This window comes from Arachis stenosperma, chromosome 4, assembly GCF_014773155.1.
Source record: "Arachis stenosperma cultivar V10309 chromosome 4, arast.V10309.gnm1.PFL2, whole genome shotgun sequence".
Taxonomy (NCBI): domain Eukaryota; kingdom Viridiplantae; phylum Streptophyta; class Magnoliopsida; order Fabales; family Fabaceae; genus Arachis; species Arachis stenosperma.
In genome coordinates, this window is record NC_080380.1 from 143233773 (window position 1) to 143253869 (window position 20097).

The 20097-nt window shown below is 33.8% G+C and overlaps 2 protein-coding genes across 4 annotated transcripts; both read left to right on the forward strand.

Moving 5' to 3' along the window:
- Nucleotides 1–2120: 2120 nt before the first annotated feature.
- LOC130977022 (uncharacterized) lies at nucleotides 2121–7556 on the forward strand. 2 transcript variants are annotated; one of them, XM_057902018.1, is made up of 4 exons: nucleotides 2121–2214; nucleotides 5661–5780; nucleotides 6200–6490; nucleotides 6701–7556. In XM_057902018.1, exons 2-4 carry the CDS (start codon nucleotides 5673–5675, stop codon nucleotides 7259–7261), a joined length of 960 nt encoding a protein of 319 aa, XP_057758001.1. In that variant the 5' UTR covers nucleotides 2121–2214; nucleotides 5661–5672; the 3' UTR covers nucleotides 7262–7556. The 2 variants fall into 2 exon arrangements, with proteins under 2 accessions (XP_057758001.1, XP_057758002.1); XM_057902019.1 differs by lacking the exon at nucleotides 2121–2214 and adding an exon at nucleotides 4652–4763.
- On the forward strand, nucleotides 2136–4559 carry LOC130977021 (pentatricopeptide repeat-containing protein At4g19890). Of its 2 annotated transcripts, none has more exons than XM_057902016.1 (2): nucleotides 2136–2214; nucleotides 2474–4559. In XM_057902016.1, exon 2 carries the CDS (start codon nucleotides 2511–2513, stop codon nucleotides 4557–4559), a length of 2049 nt encoding a protein of 682 aa, XP_057757999.1. In that variant the 5' UTR covers nucleotides 2136–2214; nucleotides 2474–2510. The 2 variants fall into 2 exon arrangements, with proteins under 2 accessions (XP_057757999.1, XP_057758000.1); XM_057902017.1 differs by having other exon boundaries at nucleotides 2156–2208.
- Nucleotides 7557–20097: the final 12541 nt, after the last annotated feature.

Consider the following 20097-nt stretch of genomic DNA (forward strand, 5'->3'; position numbering starts at 1 on the left):
GAATACAAAAATATTGATATTTCATCTCATGTATTTAAATGCATGGCATAAATAAAAATTAATCCTTCTTACTATAAAATTATTGTCCATTTAAAAATTTAACAATTGCCAAAATTTGATCACGGTAAAATGGGTCATAATTTTATAAAAAATCTAAATACTATATTAAATATTACAAACAGTGATTGGATAAATAATTTTCAAATTCTAAAATTAAAAACATAGATAATACTTTACATATTTATATGAGTTACTGAATCAATTTTTATTGAATAACTATTTTAAATATCAATTATAAAAAAATGCTATTATATCAGCAAATGATAATAATCATGAGACACGTAACATTATTTATTATTAAAAAATATATTAATTTAATAATATTAAATATATAATAAATTTCTAATGTGAAATGTTAACGTATAAACACATTAAATTTTAATATAGAAGATTAACAATCTTTTAAGATAATTTACAACATATTAAGTTTGTATTTTTTTTATAAGTGTAGGTCAAGATAATCTTAATATACTAATTTAATGTCTCAATCAATCTTTTATAATGAATCATTTACAAACAATGTTAAAAGTCATGCAAATATGAATAGTTAGTACTCACTTACTTTATTTATATTTTTAATATTTTATCTTCATTGTATAATATTCATTTAAAATATTTTTTGTATTGAATAAATTAAGAGGTTTGATATTGTACACTACTATATAAAATGCCTAATGTCAAACAAAATTATGAATTCTATAATAAAAAAAATAAAACAAATAATTAACAAATACTATAAATTTTAAATAGGCAATATATTCATAGGACTAATAATAACAGTAACTTTGTAATAAAATTTTGGTAACAACATATATTTTTTAAAATTAAATAGTAAAATTAGAAAAGATCTATCTTAAACACAAAACAACAACTATTAAAAAATAGTACAAAAATATGTCTTATTTTATCTCATGTATTTATTAATGTATTGTACAAATTATATGGGTCATTTTTATTATAGAATTATTATCCAACTAAAAATTTAATAGATAGCAAAATTTGGTCATGGCAAGATGTGTTCTAATTTCTTAAAAAAATCAAAATACTATATTAAATATTACAAGTCAATAGGTAACTAAATTAAAAATTCTCAAATTAAAAACATAGATAACATTGTATATATTTTTATGAGTTACCGGACAAATTTTTATTAAATAACTAATTTAAGTACAAACTAAAAAAAATGCTACTACAAATATTATTTAATGGCAATAACTGTAATACACATAAGATCATTTAGTGATGAAAAATAAATCTTAATTAAATTACAGTAACTAAATAATAAGCCCTTGGTTATAAAAAAATTTATCAAATTGAAATTTAATAATGTATGGAATATAACGTAAACACAAAAAAAAAAACAAAATAAAGTACGATGAATAAACTATTTTTTAAAAATATTTTCGCAATTTTAGCAGACAAAATCTTCATCATATCGTTATTTTGTCATAATAAATTTAAAAAATTAAATTAAAAATATTATAAATTAATAGACGACATTCAAAATTTTTAAAGAAATACGATAAAAGCATTATCATTCTGAAAATACTTTTTGTACATTTTAGAATAGTTGAGAATAAAAATTTACTCTATCGAAATATTTCACCTCATATATTACCTAAAATTTTAAACTATGACCGTTTTATATTACATCTCTATTGTGTGGTTTTATAATTTAACACTTTAAAGTATTTTATAGTAATTTTAGTTTCAACAAAATATAATACAAATAAGATCACGTCAATATTAAAATAAAAAAATCTAATAAATTTAAAAAGTAAATAATATATTAACAAAAAAAATAAAATTAATTTCTTAAAAATAATAGAAAAGCGGCTGATGCCTGTTGAGCCGCTAGTATGTTATAACTCAAATGATCTTTCTATACTCACCTAAAAAATCACAAATTCGATTTTCCTATTTTTCAAAAAAAAAAAAAAACTAAATTAACACTTTTATTTTTTAGAGACTAATTAATTCAAAAATTTTTGTCACTTTCCTCAAATATAAATTTAGCATTTTCTTTTTGTAAAGTTTATAAATTTTGTTACTTTTTTTTGTTTTGTGTCCCATCCCATGCTGCTAAAGCGGTGGTGAAGATTGAAGAAGCATAGAATCTGCGACCAAATCGTTAAAAAATCACGAGCAGTTAGGGTTTGTTCTTCTTCCTCTTATTCTTTTTCCCAAGTTTCGCTGTTTCCGTGCGCGCACCTTATTTGATTTCTTTTTTTGAAATTTCATTGTGACCCCTCTAAATTAACTTATTCCCGTCGTGTCCCCTTTATTAGTAGTGTAGTTCTTGTTTTCCTCTGATGGAGGATGGAGAGTGTCTGAAAGTCTGAAACTGCCGTGGTTTTCTAAAAAGCAAATTTGATTATCACTGTTTCTTAATGTTCTACCTAATGTTTCTCAGAATCAATTATCATTGCTTCCACCAAAGACTCTCCACAATGTTCTGCATGCTTAGCACATCCACCAGAACACTATGCTATTCCCCTTCATCACCCCTATCATCATCACAATCTTCTTCAATGGTGAAAAAGGTGTGCTCATTACTGTGTGATTCTTACCACAATCAAGGTCATGTGAGGGTTTCATCTCCAAGGCTCAACCTTGTTGATATTGACCCTGATTCACTGACCCATGAACAAGCCTTAACCATAGTTGCGTCACTTGCTTCTGATGCTGGTTCAATGGTGGCATTGAGTTTTTTCAATTGGGCAACTGGGCACTCGAAATTTCGAAACTTTATGCGGTTTTACATAGTTTGTGCAACATCAGTCATTGGGAATGGGAACACTGAGAAGGCCCATGAAGTGTTGCAGTGTATGGTTAAGAATTTTGCTGAGATTGGGAAGGTGAAGGATGCTGTGGAGATGGTTATTGAGATGCATAATCAGGGTTTGGTACCAAGTACCAGGACTTTGAATTGTGTGATTAAAGTTACTTGTGAAATGGGGTTTGTTGAATATGCAGAGTACCTGTTTGAGGAAATGTGTGTGAGAGGGGTTCACCCTAATTCTGCTAGTTATAGGTTGATGGTTGTTGCTTATTGCAGGATTGGCAAAATTTTGGAGGCGGATAGGTGGTTGCATGCCATGCTTGAGAGGGGATTCATGGTTGATAATGCGACATTTACATTAGTGATCAGTAAGTTCTGCGAAAAGGGTGTTTCAAACAGGGCGATGTGGTATTTTAGGAAGTTGAGTGACATGGGTTTGAAGCCTAATTTGATTAATTATACATGCATGATTGAAGGTTTGTGTAAAAGGGGCAGCATCAAGCAAGCCTTTGAAATGTTGGAGGAAATGGTGGGTAAAGGTTGGAAACCTAATGTGTATACGCATACGGCATTGATTGATGGTCTTTGCAAGAAAGGATGGATTGAGAAAGCCTTCAGGTTATTTCTTAAGCTTGTTCGAAGCGAAAATCACAAGCCAAATGTCCATACATACACTGCCATGATAAGTGGGTATTGCAGAGATGAGAAACTGAACCGGGCAGAAATGCTACTGAACCGAATGAGAGAGCAGGGTTTAGTCCCGAACACCAACACATACACAGCTCTCATTGATGGACACTGCAAAGCAGGAAACTTTGAAAGAGCATATGAGTTGTTGAATCTAATGAATAATGAGGGTTTTAGTCCCAATATCTGTACATATAATGCCATTGTTGATGGCCTTTGTAAAAAGGGAAGGGTAAAAGAAGCTTACAAAATTCTTAGGAGTGGCTTTCATAATGGTTTGGAAGCTGATAAAGTCACCTATACTATTCTCATATCTGAACATTGCAATCAGGCTGAAATCAAGCAAGCATTGGTGTTATTTAATAAGATGGTCAAGATTGGTATTCAACCTGACATTCATTCATACACTACATTGATTGCGGTCTTATGCAGGGAAAAGAGAATGAGAGAAAGTGAGATGTTTTTCGAGGAAGTTTTAAAAGTTGGACTCATCCCTACGAAGAAGACTTATACATCTATGATATGTGGTTATTGCCGGGAAGGAAATTTGAACTTGGCTATGAGGTTTTTCCATAGGATGAGCGACAGTGGTTGTGTTCCAGATTCCATTACTTATGGTGCTATTATAAGTGGGCTATGCAAACAATCGAGGTTGGACGAGGCTCGTGGATTATATGACTCCATGTTAGAAAAGGGACTTGTGCCATGTGAAGTTACCCGGGTATCATTGGCTTATGAATATTGCAAGATAGATGACGGTTTCTCTGCTATGGCTGTTCTGGAAAAGCTGGAGAAGAAACTCTGGATCAGAACAGCTAATACCCTTGTCCGGAAGCTTTGTAGTGAGAAGAAAGTAGGCCTTGCAGCACTGTTATTTCACAAGCTACTGGACATAGATCTTCAAGTCAATCGGGTAACATTAGCAGCATTTATGACTGCATGCTATGAAAGCAATAAGTATGCTCTTGTTTCTGAATTCTCTGCAAGGATATACAAGGAAAACCGATTAGCAATCAGTGTCACTAAATGACGAAATTTGCTACTTGCTTTCTGAGGCTGGTTGTATCTCAATCTCAATCTGTAAATAGATTAAATTTTGGAGTTGAAGAAGTATACTTATTTGAAGTGATGCGAGATTTGCGGCATCTTTAACTTCAACTCTGCGAACTAATGTGCTGATGTGAGCAATAACTGGGTTCAGTAAAAGGCACCAATTTTGTTACCTTGGACTCGGGTAACCATACTTTTGAGATCTTAAATTTGTGAAGTTCATCTAAAAAAATTTAAGATTTATCGATTTTTATGATTTCTTGGTAATCTGTCGTTAGTTTTTCCTTCCCTTCTGTATTTATTTGTTTCCATTAAAAAGACAGTAGATACTATAGGAAGTATTAATGTTGGACATGGACTTCTACTATAACAGATGCATAGAGGAAATGTTATCTGCGGTTCAGGTAAAATTGGAACGGTGTATTTTTCTTCCCATGAAACTCAAGTTTATATATCATTGTCATCTACACCTATCTTAACTTAAATTTGCATGTACCAAATTCCAATTGAATCATAGGGAATCGGACATTTTTTCCTCCTTAATGTTCTCCCTTATGTTTCTCAGAACCAATGTTTATTGCTTCTACCATACACTCTCCACGGTGTTCTGCATGATTGCACATGCATCATAACACAATGCTATTCTTCTTCATCACCACAACCCACCCTATCACCATCACAATCTTCTTTAACGGTGAAAAAGTTTTGTTCATTGTTGTGTGATTCTTATTACATTCAAGCTCATGTGAGGGTTTCGCCTCCAAGGCTAAACCTTGTCGATATTCACCCTGATTCACTGACCCATGAACAAGGCCTAATCATAGTTGCATCACTTGCTTCTGATGCTGGTTCAATGGTGGCCTTGAGATTCTTCAATTGGGCATACAACCATGAAGTGCATTTTTATTAAGAAGAATGAAAATATTTGTGTGGTTTATCATTTTATGGTATAGTTAATTGTAGTTAAAATTTCCAGACTATACATCTACTTGACTACTTCCATGAATCATGATGATGATGAAATGATTTGGATGTGTTTTGTCCTTTCTTGTATTAACTTGATGTAAAAATTTCTGTGCAGATACCTCTATAGATGGATCGTTGGAGTGGAATTTTGAGAGTTCAATTGCATTCCAAAAGCAAGGCATTCCATAGAGTTGGTGCTTCTCTCTGCCTTTCACCAGAAAACAGAACTCTTAGTGTAAGTCCCTTGAAGTTGATCCCTGAAACTTTTACAAAACATCAGAGATTTAGTGTCAGATAATCATAACCGGGTCAATTTCTTACTATAATCGTCGCAGCATTTTGGTTCTGTGCCTAAACTTCTAGTATCTCGCTAGGCATTTTCTTTCATACAACTTTAGGAAGCTTTAGCTATGGACTTATAACTGTATACTGTAGTTATTTTTTCCAGTGGTGTACTTTCTTTCTTCCGAAAGCTTCTTTGGGTTATGATCTGAACTCTGGTTGAATTTTTTGTGAACTGAGAGGTTAATATATAAAGTTTTCCACTATGTAAAATAGGAATAATAACAGTACAATATTATACTCTCTAATTCATTAGTTACTGTTCCAATCTAGCTTTGTGAACCAGGCATTATGTCTTATTATTTGGCACAGGTACCCGAAGCAAATGCTATATTTTTCTGTGGTGATAGAGTTGAAGGGACTGGTAACCAAGTGATTGAGAGGCTATCCGATCTGCAGAAGCTATCTGAAATTATTGTGTCTAAATTTGGTTCTTCCATCAATGCTTGGGTTATTCAGGCTTCTGTTTTCAATGGACCTTTTGCTGTCTATAAGGACTTCATACCATCCGTGAATCAATATGGAGAGCCAAGGTCGTATCAACCAACAGGATTCCCGGCGTCTACTTCAACCGTCTCACTCTTATCTAATTGCCTTGAAGAAGTATGCACTTTCCTTTCCCTTTTCTATGTTTTGGGAGTTGAAGCAGAAAAATATTTTTGTATTGCATATTTGCATTGCTTCTCTTGTTATTTACCACCTTTTATGCTTTAATGGATATGCATCCTTAGCATGCAATCATGCGTTTGTAACTTCTAGGTGCTGTTTTAATGTTGAAAGCTTCTCGTATTTTCATATTTCTTTATCATGCAGGTAAGGAAAGTTGTTTCAGGAACGCGAGGAGATACACAATCTGGCTGCAGCCGACGCTCCTCTGTCTCTCGACCCAAGACATTCATCCTTGGATTCAGCAAAGGTGGAACTGTAGTTAACCAGATAGTTACCGAGCTTGGCTCCACAGAAATTGCATCCGATGCGAATTCACCCTGCTCTGGACAACCTGAGGAGACTTGTATAGTACCTAAAGCAAAGGAAAGCTTACTGAGCAGCATCACTGAGATTCATTATGTTGATGTTGGTTTGAACTCTACTGGGGCATACTTGACTAACCATCATGTATTTGAGAGAATCACCAGAAGGCTCATACAAGGAGCGCCTCAACTCCGGTTTATCCTTCATGGAACTCCGAGACAGTGGGGCAACAAACAGCGAGATTGGATCAGGAATGAAAAAGACGAAATGCTCCGTCTGCTAGAATCTGAAGCACATAAGAGTGAGGGGAAATTGAGAGTGCACTCAAGGTATTACTTTGCTGATAAGCCTCCTGATATGCAGATGCACTTTGAAATAATTGAAAGTTTAGATGTGAGTTGATACTTCACTCTTGATAGGTCCAAAAGAAAAATTTGTCTTCATTATCAGGAAGATATAATATTCTGCTGCAAACAATGCTGTAAAAAAGAAAAGTGAGTGTAACTAATATTGTCTTCATCATCAGGAAGGTTATAATCTCCTCTTGCCAAAGCTAGAAGCTGGTTAAATTCTCAAATTCACTAGATGTATCACAAGTGACAAAAAAACGTAGATATGTAAATTTGATAGTATTCTATTATAGTACTATTCTACCAATAAAAGAAGAGTCACTTTGTAAGCTATGTTGAGTTTTTAATCATGGAATCAAACTTGGGGTCTGAAGGGTTTATAGCTGATGAGGACTATGGCGATGGCGACGCTGACATGGATGATCCAGGTAACGATGATTAAAGTTAATACATAGTTAGATAGCTGTATAGTTGAGTATACACATAACAAGTTCTTGTTCTGTATATCCCAAAGGGTATAGTAATTTTCATCACCAAAATGCAAGAAAGTCCATCCTCGAATATTGTTATACTAACTTGTATTTTATGATGATAATTGATATTGGTAGCTTCTAATCGTTTTCATAAAAGTAATACAAAATCAATATAATATTGGAGATCAGAGAAAACCAATGTTGGAGAAAGAAAGAAATGAAGGAATGACATCATGATCTATGACAAGATGAACTCATGCACTACTTTTAAATTAATGTTTAATTGGATACCGTACTGTTTTAGTCATTAACATCAAAATTAAATTTTTATTTTTTAGAATATTTATTTTTGTTTTAAATATTTTATTTTATTCTATTTTAATCTTTTTATTAAAATTTAAAATTTTCTTTTCAAAAATACTATATTTTTTCTATTATTATTATTATTACACTATCAAATCATTACCATTACTGCTATGGCTACCATAATATCTCTTTTGGCGGTTTTCTTTCAATATGAGCAAGTATGTAAACTACATGTTAAACTATAACCTTGGATCAATAAAAAATGAATTAAGCTGTGTTTGGAAGTTGGAACCTAATGAAATTGAAATTAATTTGATTTCAAAATATTTTTTTGTTTGAAATGAATAAAAAAAAATTTAATTAATTTGTAAATCTCACGGACTTACATTATAATAAACTCAAATCTCTATTTTTCATATAATTTAGTTAGAACTGAAATGATTTGGTTTGTTAAAAGTATAAAAGATTATTTTTATCCTTTAGGTATTAATATAAAATCATATCATTATATTAATTTTTAAATCAAATTAATTTTTATTTTATATGATTAATTTAAAACATAATAATTAATTTTTAATTTAATTAATTTCAAATCAAATAAAACTAAAAAACATTTTGTTCCATACACACCATTAATGATAAATCATTTATCCACGCATCAAATTCTCTTGTCTCCATGGATGCTACTCCACCTTCCTAACCTCCTTTAAATGATTTATCACTAATGGTTTGTATGGAACAAATTTTTACTAACTAACAAAAGTTTGAATGAACACCAAAGCCCTTCAACTCATTCCATTTAAATTTGTTTTTCATATGTTAAAAATTTATTCAAATTTTTGTTAGTAAGTAAAAATTTATCCTTCTTTTTTTCAGTATGTATATATTGTAGTGAATTTTGTTCAAACATATAATTACATGAGAAGTACTGATATATACTTTAAAAAAGATCAGGTAAAATTCTAAGTAATAATGATAATATAAGAGAATTTTTGATATTGGTATGAAGCTTTTAGCCTAGATCCATGTTTCTGATATTAGATTGGCGTTCCTTTGCCAATTGTCATGTTGATAAAATTGATATGAATTTAAAATTGATGTTAAGATTTAAGAGTATGACAATTGCCATGTTGATAAAATTGATGCTAAGAGTGTGACGATAATAACTGAAACCAAAAAACAAAACAACTGAACTGAGAATTTTGCAAAGCAGTAAGATGTGTTTAATTTTTTTTTGAAAGTAGCCATGTCCTAGGAGCGAGTTTAGTTTGGATGAATATTAAAAGGGGCCTGCTACACATACAAGTAAAAAGGCCGTACAAGTCTTACAAGTTATCAGTCCAAACTTCATTAACACGCGCATTAACTCATTTTGAATGGAGCGTAACTACACGCGCCCCACTCAAACGGTTCCTCTTCGTCTTCGTCTTCTTCTTCTTCCTCTTCCTCTTCCTCTTCATCTTCCTCTTCTTCTTCTTCTTCTTCTTCGTTTTTTTTCGATTTTCATGGTTTCTGAAATTCTTCTTATTCTTCTTGCTGCACGTTCTTCTTCCTCTTACTCTTCTTCTTCTCCTTTTCTTTCGTTTCTGCACATTCTTCTTCCTCGTTTTCTTCTTCTTCTTCTTCTTCTTCTTCTTCATTTACGTCTTTTCTCTCTGTTTTCTCGTTTTTTTTCGATTTTTCATGGTAAAATCGTTTTTGAAGAAGAAGAAGCAGCAGAAGATGAGGAGGAGAAAGAGAAAGAATTCTGAATTATGTATAAGATGTACTTCAACGAATTTTGGGTGTATTTTCTTAAATCCTTTGGGTGTATTTTCTGTAACCCTTTGGGTGTATTTGACTGATATCTTACTGATATCTATGGATGTATTTTTTATTTCAGAAAAAATGGCAAGCATTACAGAAATACACCCAAACGATTACATAAAATACACCCAAGAGATTACAGAAATACACCCAAACGGTTACAGGAATTCACCCAAACGATTATAGAAATACACTCAAAAGATTACAGAAAATACACCCAAAGGATTTAAAGAAATACTCCCAAATCATGCATAATTCAGAACTCTTTCTCTTTCTCCTCCTCATCTTCTGCTACTTCTTCTTCTTCAAAAACGATTTCAGAGCTTGATGTCAAAAAACAATAGAAATCGAGAATAACGAAGAAAGAAAACAGAGAGAAAAGCACGTAAATGAAGAAGGAGAAAGAGAAGGCAAGAAACAAAAGAAAAGAAGAAGAAGAGGAAGAGGAAGAAGAACGTGCAGCAAGAAGAAGAAGAAGGTGCAATGAAAACGTGCCGTAACAGTATGTGGAGGAACTAACGTCAACGACGAAGAACAAACCAACGTGCCGTAACAGTATGTAGAGGAACTAACGTCAACGACGAAGAACAAACCAGTGAGAAAGGAGGAGAAAAGAACGATCGAAAAAGAAGGAGAAGAAAAAGGGATGTAGCGCGTCGTACGTGGAGCAGCGCGTAATTTGATTTTATTGTTTAATGAACTTGTAAAGCATACAAGCCCTAATGGCTTGTATGCAGAGCTTTTCCCATATTAAAATAAGGGCTTTATTATTGGCAAAATTTAAAGATGTGTTTGATTTATGTTTTTATTTTTATTTTTAGTGTTGTCTATTTTTTAGATTTTATGAAGAAAAAGGTGAAAACAGGAAGTAAAAATAGAAAATAGAATTTTATTGTTTTTATTGTCCATTAGCTGTAATTAATTGAGAGACCCAAATTAATTCTGGGTTGGGATTGGAGTTGCTGAAGGTAATTAGTGGATAGTGATCTTAAATTCAATGTTCTTCTGTAATTCTAATTTGGTGTCTTCTGCCAATCTTCCAAAAGATTCCTTTTTTCTAGTATCTTTTTTCCTTCCAACAAACTTCTCCAACTTCAGGAAGGGTTTCTGTCTCTCTATGCGTTTTAAGAAATTCTAGTACTTGAAATACTTATTCTTGTAAACTTTGTAAATAAGAGAATTATGTTTAGTTATTAGTCATCATCCTTGTTTTCCTAGCATAGCTAAATTGAAAACTTTTAAGTCTTTGAAGTTTATGTCTCCTTGATTTTTTGGTCTGTAAATAATGTTCCAACTCACCCGGTGTATCCTTCTTTCCTCATCCCTTTGTCCCTACCAGAATTGTATAATCATTCTCTGAATTTCTTCCACAAGGGTCTCTAGTAGCTTGAAGCAACTTAGAGTGTAGGTAAGAATTGCTGTAGCTATAGTCTTCATAAGCACTTCTCTTCTACTAGTTGAAAGTAGAGATCTCTTCCAATGCTGTAACTTCTTTGTCACCTTGTCTTTGATGAAATTAAAAGTAGACTTCTTTGATCTATGAATAACTGCCGAAAGGCCTAGGTACTTATCTTGGTTTCCAACCTGAAAAATCTGCAAAATGGCAAATAGACCATTGGGGTGTTATGGCTAATGAAAATTGAAGATTTATCCAAATTCAGCACTTGTCCACTCAGTTGACTATAATTATTTAGCACATTAAATAGATTAACATAGTCTTTCTGTAAAACCTTGCTAAATAAAATATAATCATCAGCAAAAAATAAATGACTGATAGTAGGACAAATGCATTGAGTCTCAAACCCACAATATTGCGTCTTTATTCTCTTCTGTGTAGCAGATGGGAGAGTCCCTCTACGCAAAGCAAAAATAGATAAGGGGAGAGGGGATCGCCTTGGCAAAGCCCTCTACATGGTTTAAAAAAATCATGAGGTTGACATTCCACAGTAACAGAGTGTCACACATTCCTTCATCCAGTCTATCTATTTCTTACTAAATCTCATTTTTTCCATTATACCACCCACAAAACTCTATTCCACCCTATCATATGCTTTACTCATATCCAAGTGCTAAGTCTTGATCACCATAATGTTTATTCTTCAAATAATGCATATATTCATGAGCAATTAAAATATTGTCACTAATAAGCCTACTTTTAATGAATGCACTTTGATTAGAGCTAATTACCTTGTTCATCAAATGTCGCATACAGTGCATCAATATTTTAGACACAATCTTGTAAAACACACTGCTAAAACTGATTAGTATAATTTGTTTCATATTGTTCCCATTTGGCACTTTAGAAATAAGAAAAATATTAGTGTGATTAAAAGATCGTAGCATATGACCTCCAGAGAAAAACCTGGCTGCAACTCTATTAACATCATCTTTAATTATTTTCCAAAAAAATTGAAAAAATTTAGCTATAAATCCATTCTCACCTCGGGCAGAGAAAGGGTTGATAGAAAACGTAGCCGATTTAATTTCCTCCTCTGTGACTGGTCTTGTTATTTCTGTTCGTATTAGCATTTATCTTTCGTGGCATATCCTCCAAATCATCTGTAGGGTCTTTAGGATTAGAGGTGCTAAAGAGGGTTTTAAAAATATGACTGAGCAATGGTGGCAATACCCGTTGAATCTGTTTTAAATTCTCCACATCTTCATCTTCCAACCTTGATATCCTATTTTTTCGATTCCTTGTTTGCACTTTAGAATGGAAAAACTTAGTGTTGCTGTTCCCCCCATTGTAGCCAATTAACTCGAGATTTCTTCTTCCAATACCTCTCTTCCATTTCATACGCATCCTCTAATTCAGCCTCAATCTGCCTTATAACCTATCTATTTGCATCGGGACCCCGATTCTGTTCTTCCACTAACCTGTTATTGAGGTTAGAGATTTGAATTCTAGTGTTAGAACCAAAACTACTAGTCTTTTTCCAGTCCACCAGGGCATGTCTGCACCATTTTAGCTTTTGATGCAGTTAAAACATTGGTGAACCCTCCACCTCCTTCCCCCAAACAGCCTTGACAATCTCTCTTGCCGCCTCCGTATCACACTAGCATTCTTGAAACCTAAATCTTCTTTAAGGTTTAGAAATACCAGAGTCAGAGTTAAATAAAATTGGTTTATGGTTTGATTTGACATCCTCCAAGTGGGACAAAGTAGCCCTCGGGTAAGATTCTCTTAGAGTTGCTGAAATGAGACCTCTATCCAATCTCTTCCTAATGTAGTTGCCATTAAATTGTCTGTTGCTCCATGTAATTTTTTCCTTTCGAAAGCAACATCCACCAATCCTCCTTTATTAATAAAATCATTGAATTATTGAATGGAAGAGCTTGACTTCATCCTCCCTCCCTCCTTTTCATGGTAAGCCATTATAGCATTAAAGTCACCAATTACAAGACAATGATCCCGTCGAATGCACTAATACTCAAGATTCTATCAAATTGTGCTTTCCGAGACCTCTCTTCTGTGTGCAAATGAACCCCAACTATCTCCCATATTTGTTGTAGTGATGGTTCTTCCCACTTGAAATGGATGTAGTAATCTTTTTGTTGGGCTATTTGAATGTTACTCTCTCCCTTTCATGCCACAACAAAACCACCAGATAATTCTCTTGATGCCACACAGTGAACATGCTCAAACCCAAAACTTGAAATAATTCTCTCCACATTTGGGGTAGTGTTCTTTGTCTCGCATAGAAACACTACCTCGGAAAAATGGGTTTTCATCTACCCTTTCATGTTATGAACAGTTACAGATTTTTCCAAATCCTGATAGTTCCACATCAACATCTTCGTGGACCTTTGGGTACCAAATGTTGGGTGGCACCCTCTCCTAATTTTAATTGAGTTTTCTCTGTGTGGCACAACTTCTTCTCCGATCTTTCTCCCTCCTCCTCCGATCTCCTTTTTGCAGTTAAAATCAATCCACTGTGGGTAGACCTTTTCCTAGCCATCTATTTTAGCTTTGGTTTCTTCACTGTCAGGTGGTTCTCCTTCCCCGCTTGTTGAAAAAGGTGAATTGTAGTTGCTGCTCAGTCTTTTAACCACCTCCTGCATGTGCTACTCCATCAATATTGAAGTTGTTTGATGCATTTTCAATGGAATCAACCTTCTTTGATATTGAGTCTTCTCTTCTTGGTACTCGTGGATTTATTGCGCTATGAACTTCTTCTTCTCTCCTATTTTGCCTTCCTTCTTTCCTAATTGACAAGCCTTTTATTAGTTTTACTGGAGTTGGATTCATAGCTTTATCCAATCCAGCAATTCCTTTTGCTAAAATTGATAAGCTGCCATTTGGTTTATTTGTGTCTACTCTCCTCCCTGTTTACTCTGTCCGCAACCATCCCCCTAAAGCTCCTTTTCTACTTCACCCAAAACTGCATCCCTTAATTGTATTGGGCACGTTCTGACCTCATGCCTAAATGGCCACAATAATTACAAAAATTGTCTATCCGTTCATATTTCAGATTCAATTCTATCACTTTTTCATCGGAGCCCGCAATCTTCAATATTCTACTAAGAGGTTTAGTAACATCCAGCTTAATCTGGATTTCACAATCCCATCCTCCTTACCCCTCATAGAGAAGAAATCAACATCAATTACTTCACCCAATACTCCTCCGACCTTCCTCCCCAATTCTTTAGTTTTGCAATGTTTAGATAGCTCTCATAATTGGATCCAAATTGGTGCACAAGCAAACTCTTCATCAATGGCAACCTCTTGTTTCCACCTTTTCAAATTAAGATTGTAATTTTTGAAAAGTCACGGGGCTCCTTTTTCAATTCTAAAAACATCTATCTCGTTTCAAAGAAAAATTGAAAGAGGTTACCATCATGACCTTGCACTTTTAGCCCTGTTGGGTTACCCTAAATAGCTGTCAATACTGATTTCATGGTACCAACACTGAATGTCCTATTCGTCAGCCGTCTTCCCATCAAACTCTTAGAACACCTCTTTAAATCAATCTGTATGTCTTCATCATCAAAACCAATCACTTCCTTCTCTATTTCCAAACCTTTTGCACGTTGTCTTCTGGTGTTACCACTAGAGTTAGCCATGTCAATGTCAAAACCTGTTGACTCACAATTGAAAAAAGCTCACACTCACTCAGATTTGTGAAAATTAAGATTACTTTGCTAAAACCCTAACATAACAAGAAAAAATCATAAGGGTCACAAGTTTCACTTGAGTAAACAAACTTAATTATTCTACTGAATAAATGATCATTTGTACCCATGAAAGATGATAACGCTGACATATGTACCCATGATAGATCGAATCTGATCTTGTACCCACGAAAGTTGCCCTCCGTGTGACAAAAGTACCCTGCTTTAGTTATGCACTTGCTTCGTTATTATCCGAACCTATGTGGTACTCCCAACCCTCCAAAACCTTATCCCTCTTTAATTCCATTTCTATTTTCAACCACCCATCCTTATTCCATGGCAGCAGCTTCCTCCTCCTCTGCCGCCATGGCCGCTCTTCCGTCCCTTCACACCTTCGCTTTATCCTTATGCTCTCCTTCCCAACTCTCCCTCTTTTTCAAATCCTTCTCCATCAAAAAGTGAGAAGCTCCAAACAATCACAAAACACCTATGGTTGATGGAGAATACTATGACATGCCTCCATCAGAGGCCATTTTTCAATTTGGGTTCAATCCTTCAAAAATCGCGTTCTGAACCGGCGTCGAACCATAGGCGCCGCTGCTGTTTGGAGATCACAAACCCCACGCCAGAGTATGAGACTTTTCTAAAATGGTTTTAAACCAGTCATTCGTCCCTGAGATCAGACCTGACGGTCTCCCTCGAGAAGCTTCCGTCATTAGCTACACCGAGAAGGTACTTCTCTATTCTTTGCTCTTCAATTCAATTCTTTCGTTACTTTATTTTCTCATTATTCGATTCCTTTCTTCTCCTTGTTGCAGATCATCGAAGAAGAGAGGCTTCAGTTGCACAGACAACTTCTCTTTCTCTGGCTATTTTTTTTATTCATTTGGATCTGGCAATAACTTTGTGCTTGGTTCTTGATTCTTTTTGTGCGGTTGCATTTGCGGCATTGTTTCAAGTTAGGTTGTTTTACTTCAATGGTCGAATTGAATTCATTATTTTTTGATCTTTTGGTTTACAAGTAATTTTAATTTTTATTTTTTTAAGTAGAAATTGGACATCAATTTTATATAATCCAATGATTTTTCTGGCAAAGATAACTAAAACTCTGCGGTTATGAAGATTGAAGATGTAATAACAAGTTAGGGAAGCAATAGGAGGGTTTGCAAAAGAGGGAGAGTTGAGAAGGAGAACACAGGAATGAGGCGAAAGTGTTAAAGGACGGAAGAGTGGCAGTGGCAATAGAGGAGAAGGAAGCTGCCGCCATGGAATAAGGATGGGTGGTTGAAATTAGAAATGAAATTGAAGAGGGATAGGGTTTTGGAGGGTTGGGGGTGCCACGTAGGTTCGGATAATAACGAAGCAAGTGCATAACCAAAACATGGTACTTTTGTCGCACGGAAGGCAACTTTCGTGGGTACAAGATCAATTTTAATCTATTATGGGTACATATGTCAACGTTATTATCTTTCATAGGTACAAATGATCTTTTATTCTTATTCTACTACTCTTAATATTGATTAAAAGAAATCATCTTTACCCTTTAAGTATTAATAATATAAAATTATATCATTATATTAATTTTTAAATCAAATCAATTTTTATTTTATATGATTAATTTAAATATAATAAGTAATTTTTAATTTAATTCATTTTAAATCAAGTCCAACAAAACCAAAAATATTTTGTTCAATACACACCATCATTAGTGATAAATCATTTATCTACACATCAAGTTCTCTCATCTCCATGGATGTTGTTCCACCTTGCTAACCTCCTTTAAAACCACCCATAATTATTCGAGGACACCTTAGCAAGGCCTTCAACTCATTCCATTCAAATTTGTTTTTCATATGTTAAAAATTTATTCAATAAATTTTTGTTAGTAAGTAAAATTTATCTTTCTTTTTTTCTATATGTTATATTGTAGTGAATTTTATTCAAATATATAAATACATGAGAAGTACTGATATATACTTTAAAAAAGATCAGGTAAAATTCTAAGTAATAACGATAATATAAGAGAAATTTTTTATATTGGTATGAAGCTTTTAGCCTAGATCCATGTTTCTAATATTAGATTGGCGCTCCTTTGCCAATTGCCATGTTGATAAAATTGATATGAATTTAAAATTGATGTTAAGATTTAAGAGTATGACATGTACAATTGCCATGTTGATAAAATTGATGCTAAGAGTGTCACGATAACAACTGAAACTAACTTTCAAAAAATAAAAGAGGAATAAGAAAAGGAAAACCAAAAAACAAAACAACTGAAATAAGAAATTCGCAAAGCAGTAAGATGCGAGTTTATTTTTTTATTTTTTGAAAGTAGACATGTCATACGAGTTTAGTTTGGATGAATATTGTAGCATATAGATAAGGGCTTGTATTGTTGGCAAAATCTAAATTTTTTATATGTTTGCAACAATATTTTTAGTAAAAATATAATTATATACTAGCTAGAAAGTATAATTTGATGTTCTAGAAAGTTTTTTTTTATTAAAAAAAAGCAGATGTTCAAGAATAAAATAAGATACTTTTAATTTATAATAAAGTAAGATATTTTAAATTATAATAAAGATAACTTTATGTTCAAATGCAAAATTAATTTATTTAAAACATTATTTAAAAAGATCATTTGAAAATTTCCTATTTAAAAGAATTATCTGAACGAACCCATAATAATAATAACAATAATAAATAAATAAATAAGATAAGTTGTTTTGCCATCGTTTTGTTATCTTTTTAATAATTGTTAGAACCAAAATTTTGGTACTGAATGCATCTCTATTAGTTTGGGGTGAAATATATACACATACACATATCAGGCTAATAAACTAATAAACTCCTAATCTAATGGAAAAAATTTCTCTCTAAAATAAGGCTAACTAACTAATGCAATAAATAAATAACAATCATTAACAAGTAATGCAAGATATCTGCTAATACTTCCCCTCAAATTGAAGAAAAAATATTAATGATTCCTAACTTGTTGATCAAATTCTTAAACAAGGTAGGCTGCACAGCTTTTATTAAACATCAGCAAGCTGATGTCCTAACTTCACATGCATCAACTTCACAGTACCGTCTTGTACACGTTCTCAACCAAAGTGAAAATTCATTTCAATATGCTTGGTATGCTCATGGAAGGTGGAATTCTCAACAATGTGGATTATAGCTTTGCTATCACAGAAAATGAAAGGCGGATCAACTTGTATATCAAATCCCTAAGCAGCCTCATAATCCACACAACTTCAGTAGTGACATTGGCAAGTGCTTGATACTCTGCTTCAACCTCCTATATTGTCCTGCATCCTTGAGCAAAACTCCATCAGTGACAGTAAATTTTATGTTTGGATCCAAGGGTACAGAGGCAGGTTTACAATTCGAAAAACCAGTGTCTTCAAACAAAGAAATGGTGTAATTTCATTGAGACAAACAAATGCCTTAGATTTTGCGATCTCCAATCCAAGAAAATACTTTAAGGGGCCAAGCACCTTGAGTTTGAAAAGACCATGCAAAGTTCGCTGAGTTTGGACAACCATATCATCAAGTTTACTAGCAACAATAATGTCATCGACATATACAAGCACCATGACAAGTGAATCACTTGTTCCTCTATGAAAAAGAGAATAATCTTATTTGGACTGAGTGAAACCAGCACCAAGCAAAGCATTGGAGAACTTGGTAAACCATTGCCTCGAAGCTTGTCTCAAGCCATAGATTGACCTGTTTAGTTTGCATGCAAGCTTCTTCCCCTGCTCCCCCTTGCTGGCATATTCCTGAGGTAGTTGCATATATACCTCCTCATCAAGATCACCATTTAAGAAGGCATTATTAATGTCTAGCTACAACAATTTTTATTTCTTCACAACAGCAACAACAAGGAGTAAACGAACAGTGGTGAATTTAGCAGCAGGTGAAAAAGTATCTTAATAGTCTACACCAGCTTGTTGAGTGTTTCCTCTAGCAACCAAACGAGTTTTGCATCTATCAACTGACCCATCTTGCTTGCGCTTCACTTTATACACCCATCGACAACTAATACAATGTTTTCCAATCGGAAGCGGAACCACCTCCCATGTGCAACTCCATAGCTTGTAATTCCTCAGTCATAACCTGTTGCCATTGAGGATATTTCGCAGCTTGGTGATAAAATTGGGGTTTATAAAAATTAGAAACTTGCATACAATAATCCTTATATGCTGGACTCCATTTTTCATAAGAACAAAAATGCACCATCACCAAAGGATTCACTACATTGTTGCAACGGTAGTCTGTAAGATAAGTAGGCATTCAATGGTTGTGGGTTCTTAGCTCGTGGCTGTGTCACAATAGGAACAGGTGTAGTCAGAGCAACGAGTTAAGGTGTATTAAGGGAAGCTTTAATTCGCTTAGGAAGGACATGATCATCAAAAGGATCAGGTAAGGAAGAATAAGTGCTGCCAAGCTTGAAGAAAAAATTCAATTCGTGAAAAATCACATCCCTTGAAATAAAAAATTTTCTATTCTTGAGAACATGGAGTTTGTACCCTTTGTAACCTTGTGGGTAGCCAAGAAAAACTGCTGGAATGGTTCTCGATGAGAACTTGTTCCTAGAAGGAAGATAAAGTCAAAGCATAGACAAGGCATCCAAACACCTTCATGTCTTCATATGTGGGTGCCTTATTGTAAAGTAATTGATAAGGGAACTTCCAGCCAAGAGTAGAGGAGAGAGTTCTATTGATAAAAAAAGCTATTGTTGCAACACATTCATCCCAAAAATAAATTGGGACACTGGATTGATAATACAAGCTCCTTGCCACATTCAAAAGGTGTTGATGCTTCCGTTCTACTACCGAATTTTGTTGTGGTCACTCAACACAACTGAATTGGCGGAGAGAACCTTTAGATTTTAAAAAATCAGTAAGAGATAACTCAAGTGCATTGTCAGATCGAATCTTCTTAATCACAGCCAAACTGAGTGTGAACCATGGCAAAAAATTCCTTAATGATGGCAGTAGCATCAGATTTGGCTTTCAACAAATAAATCCAGGTATATCGACTATGATCTACCAAAGTGAAAAAATATCGCTCCTCCAAATGCGTAGCAACATGATAAGGACCCCAAGTGTCGCAGTGTATCAATGAGAAGCATTTGAACTCCTGATTTTTGTTGGAAACAAAAGGCAACCGATTTTGCTTGGAC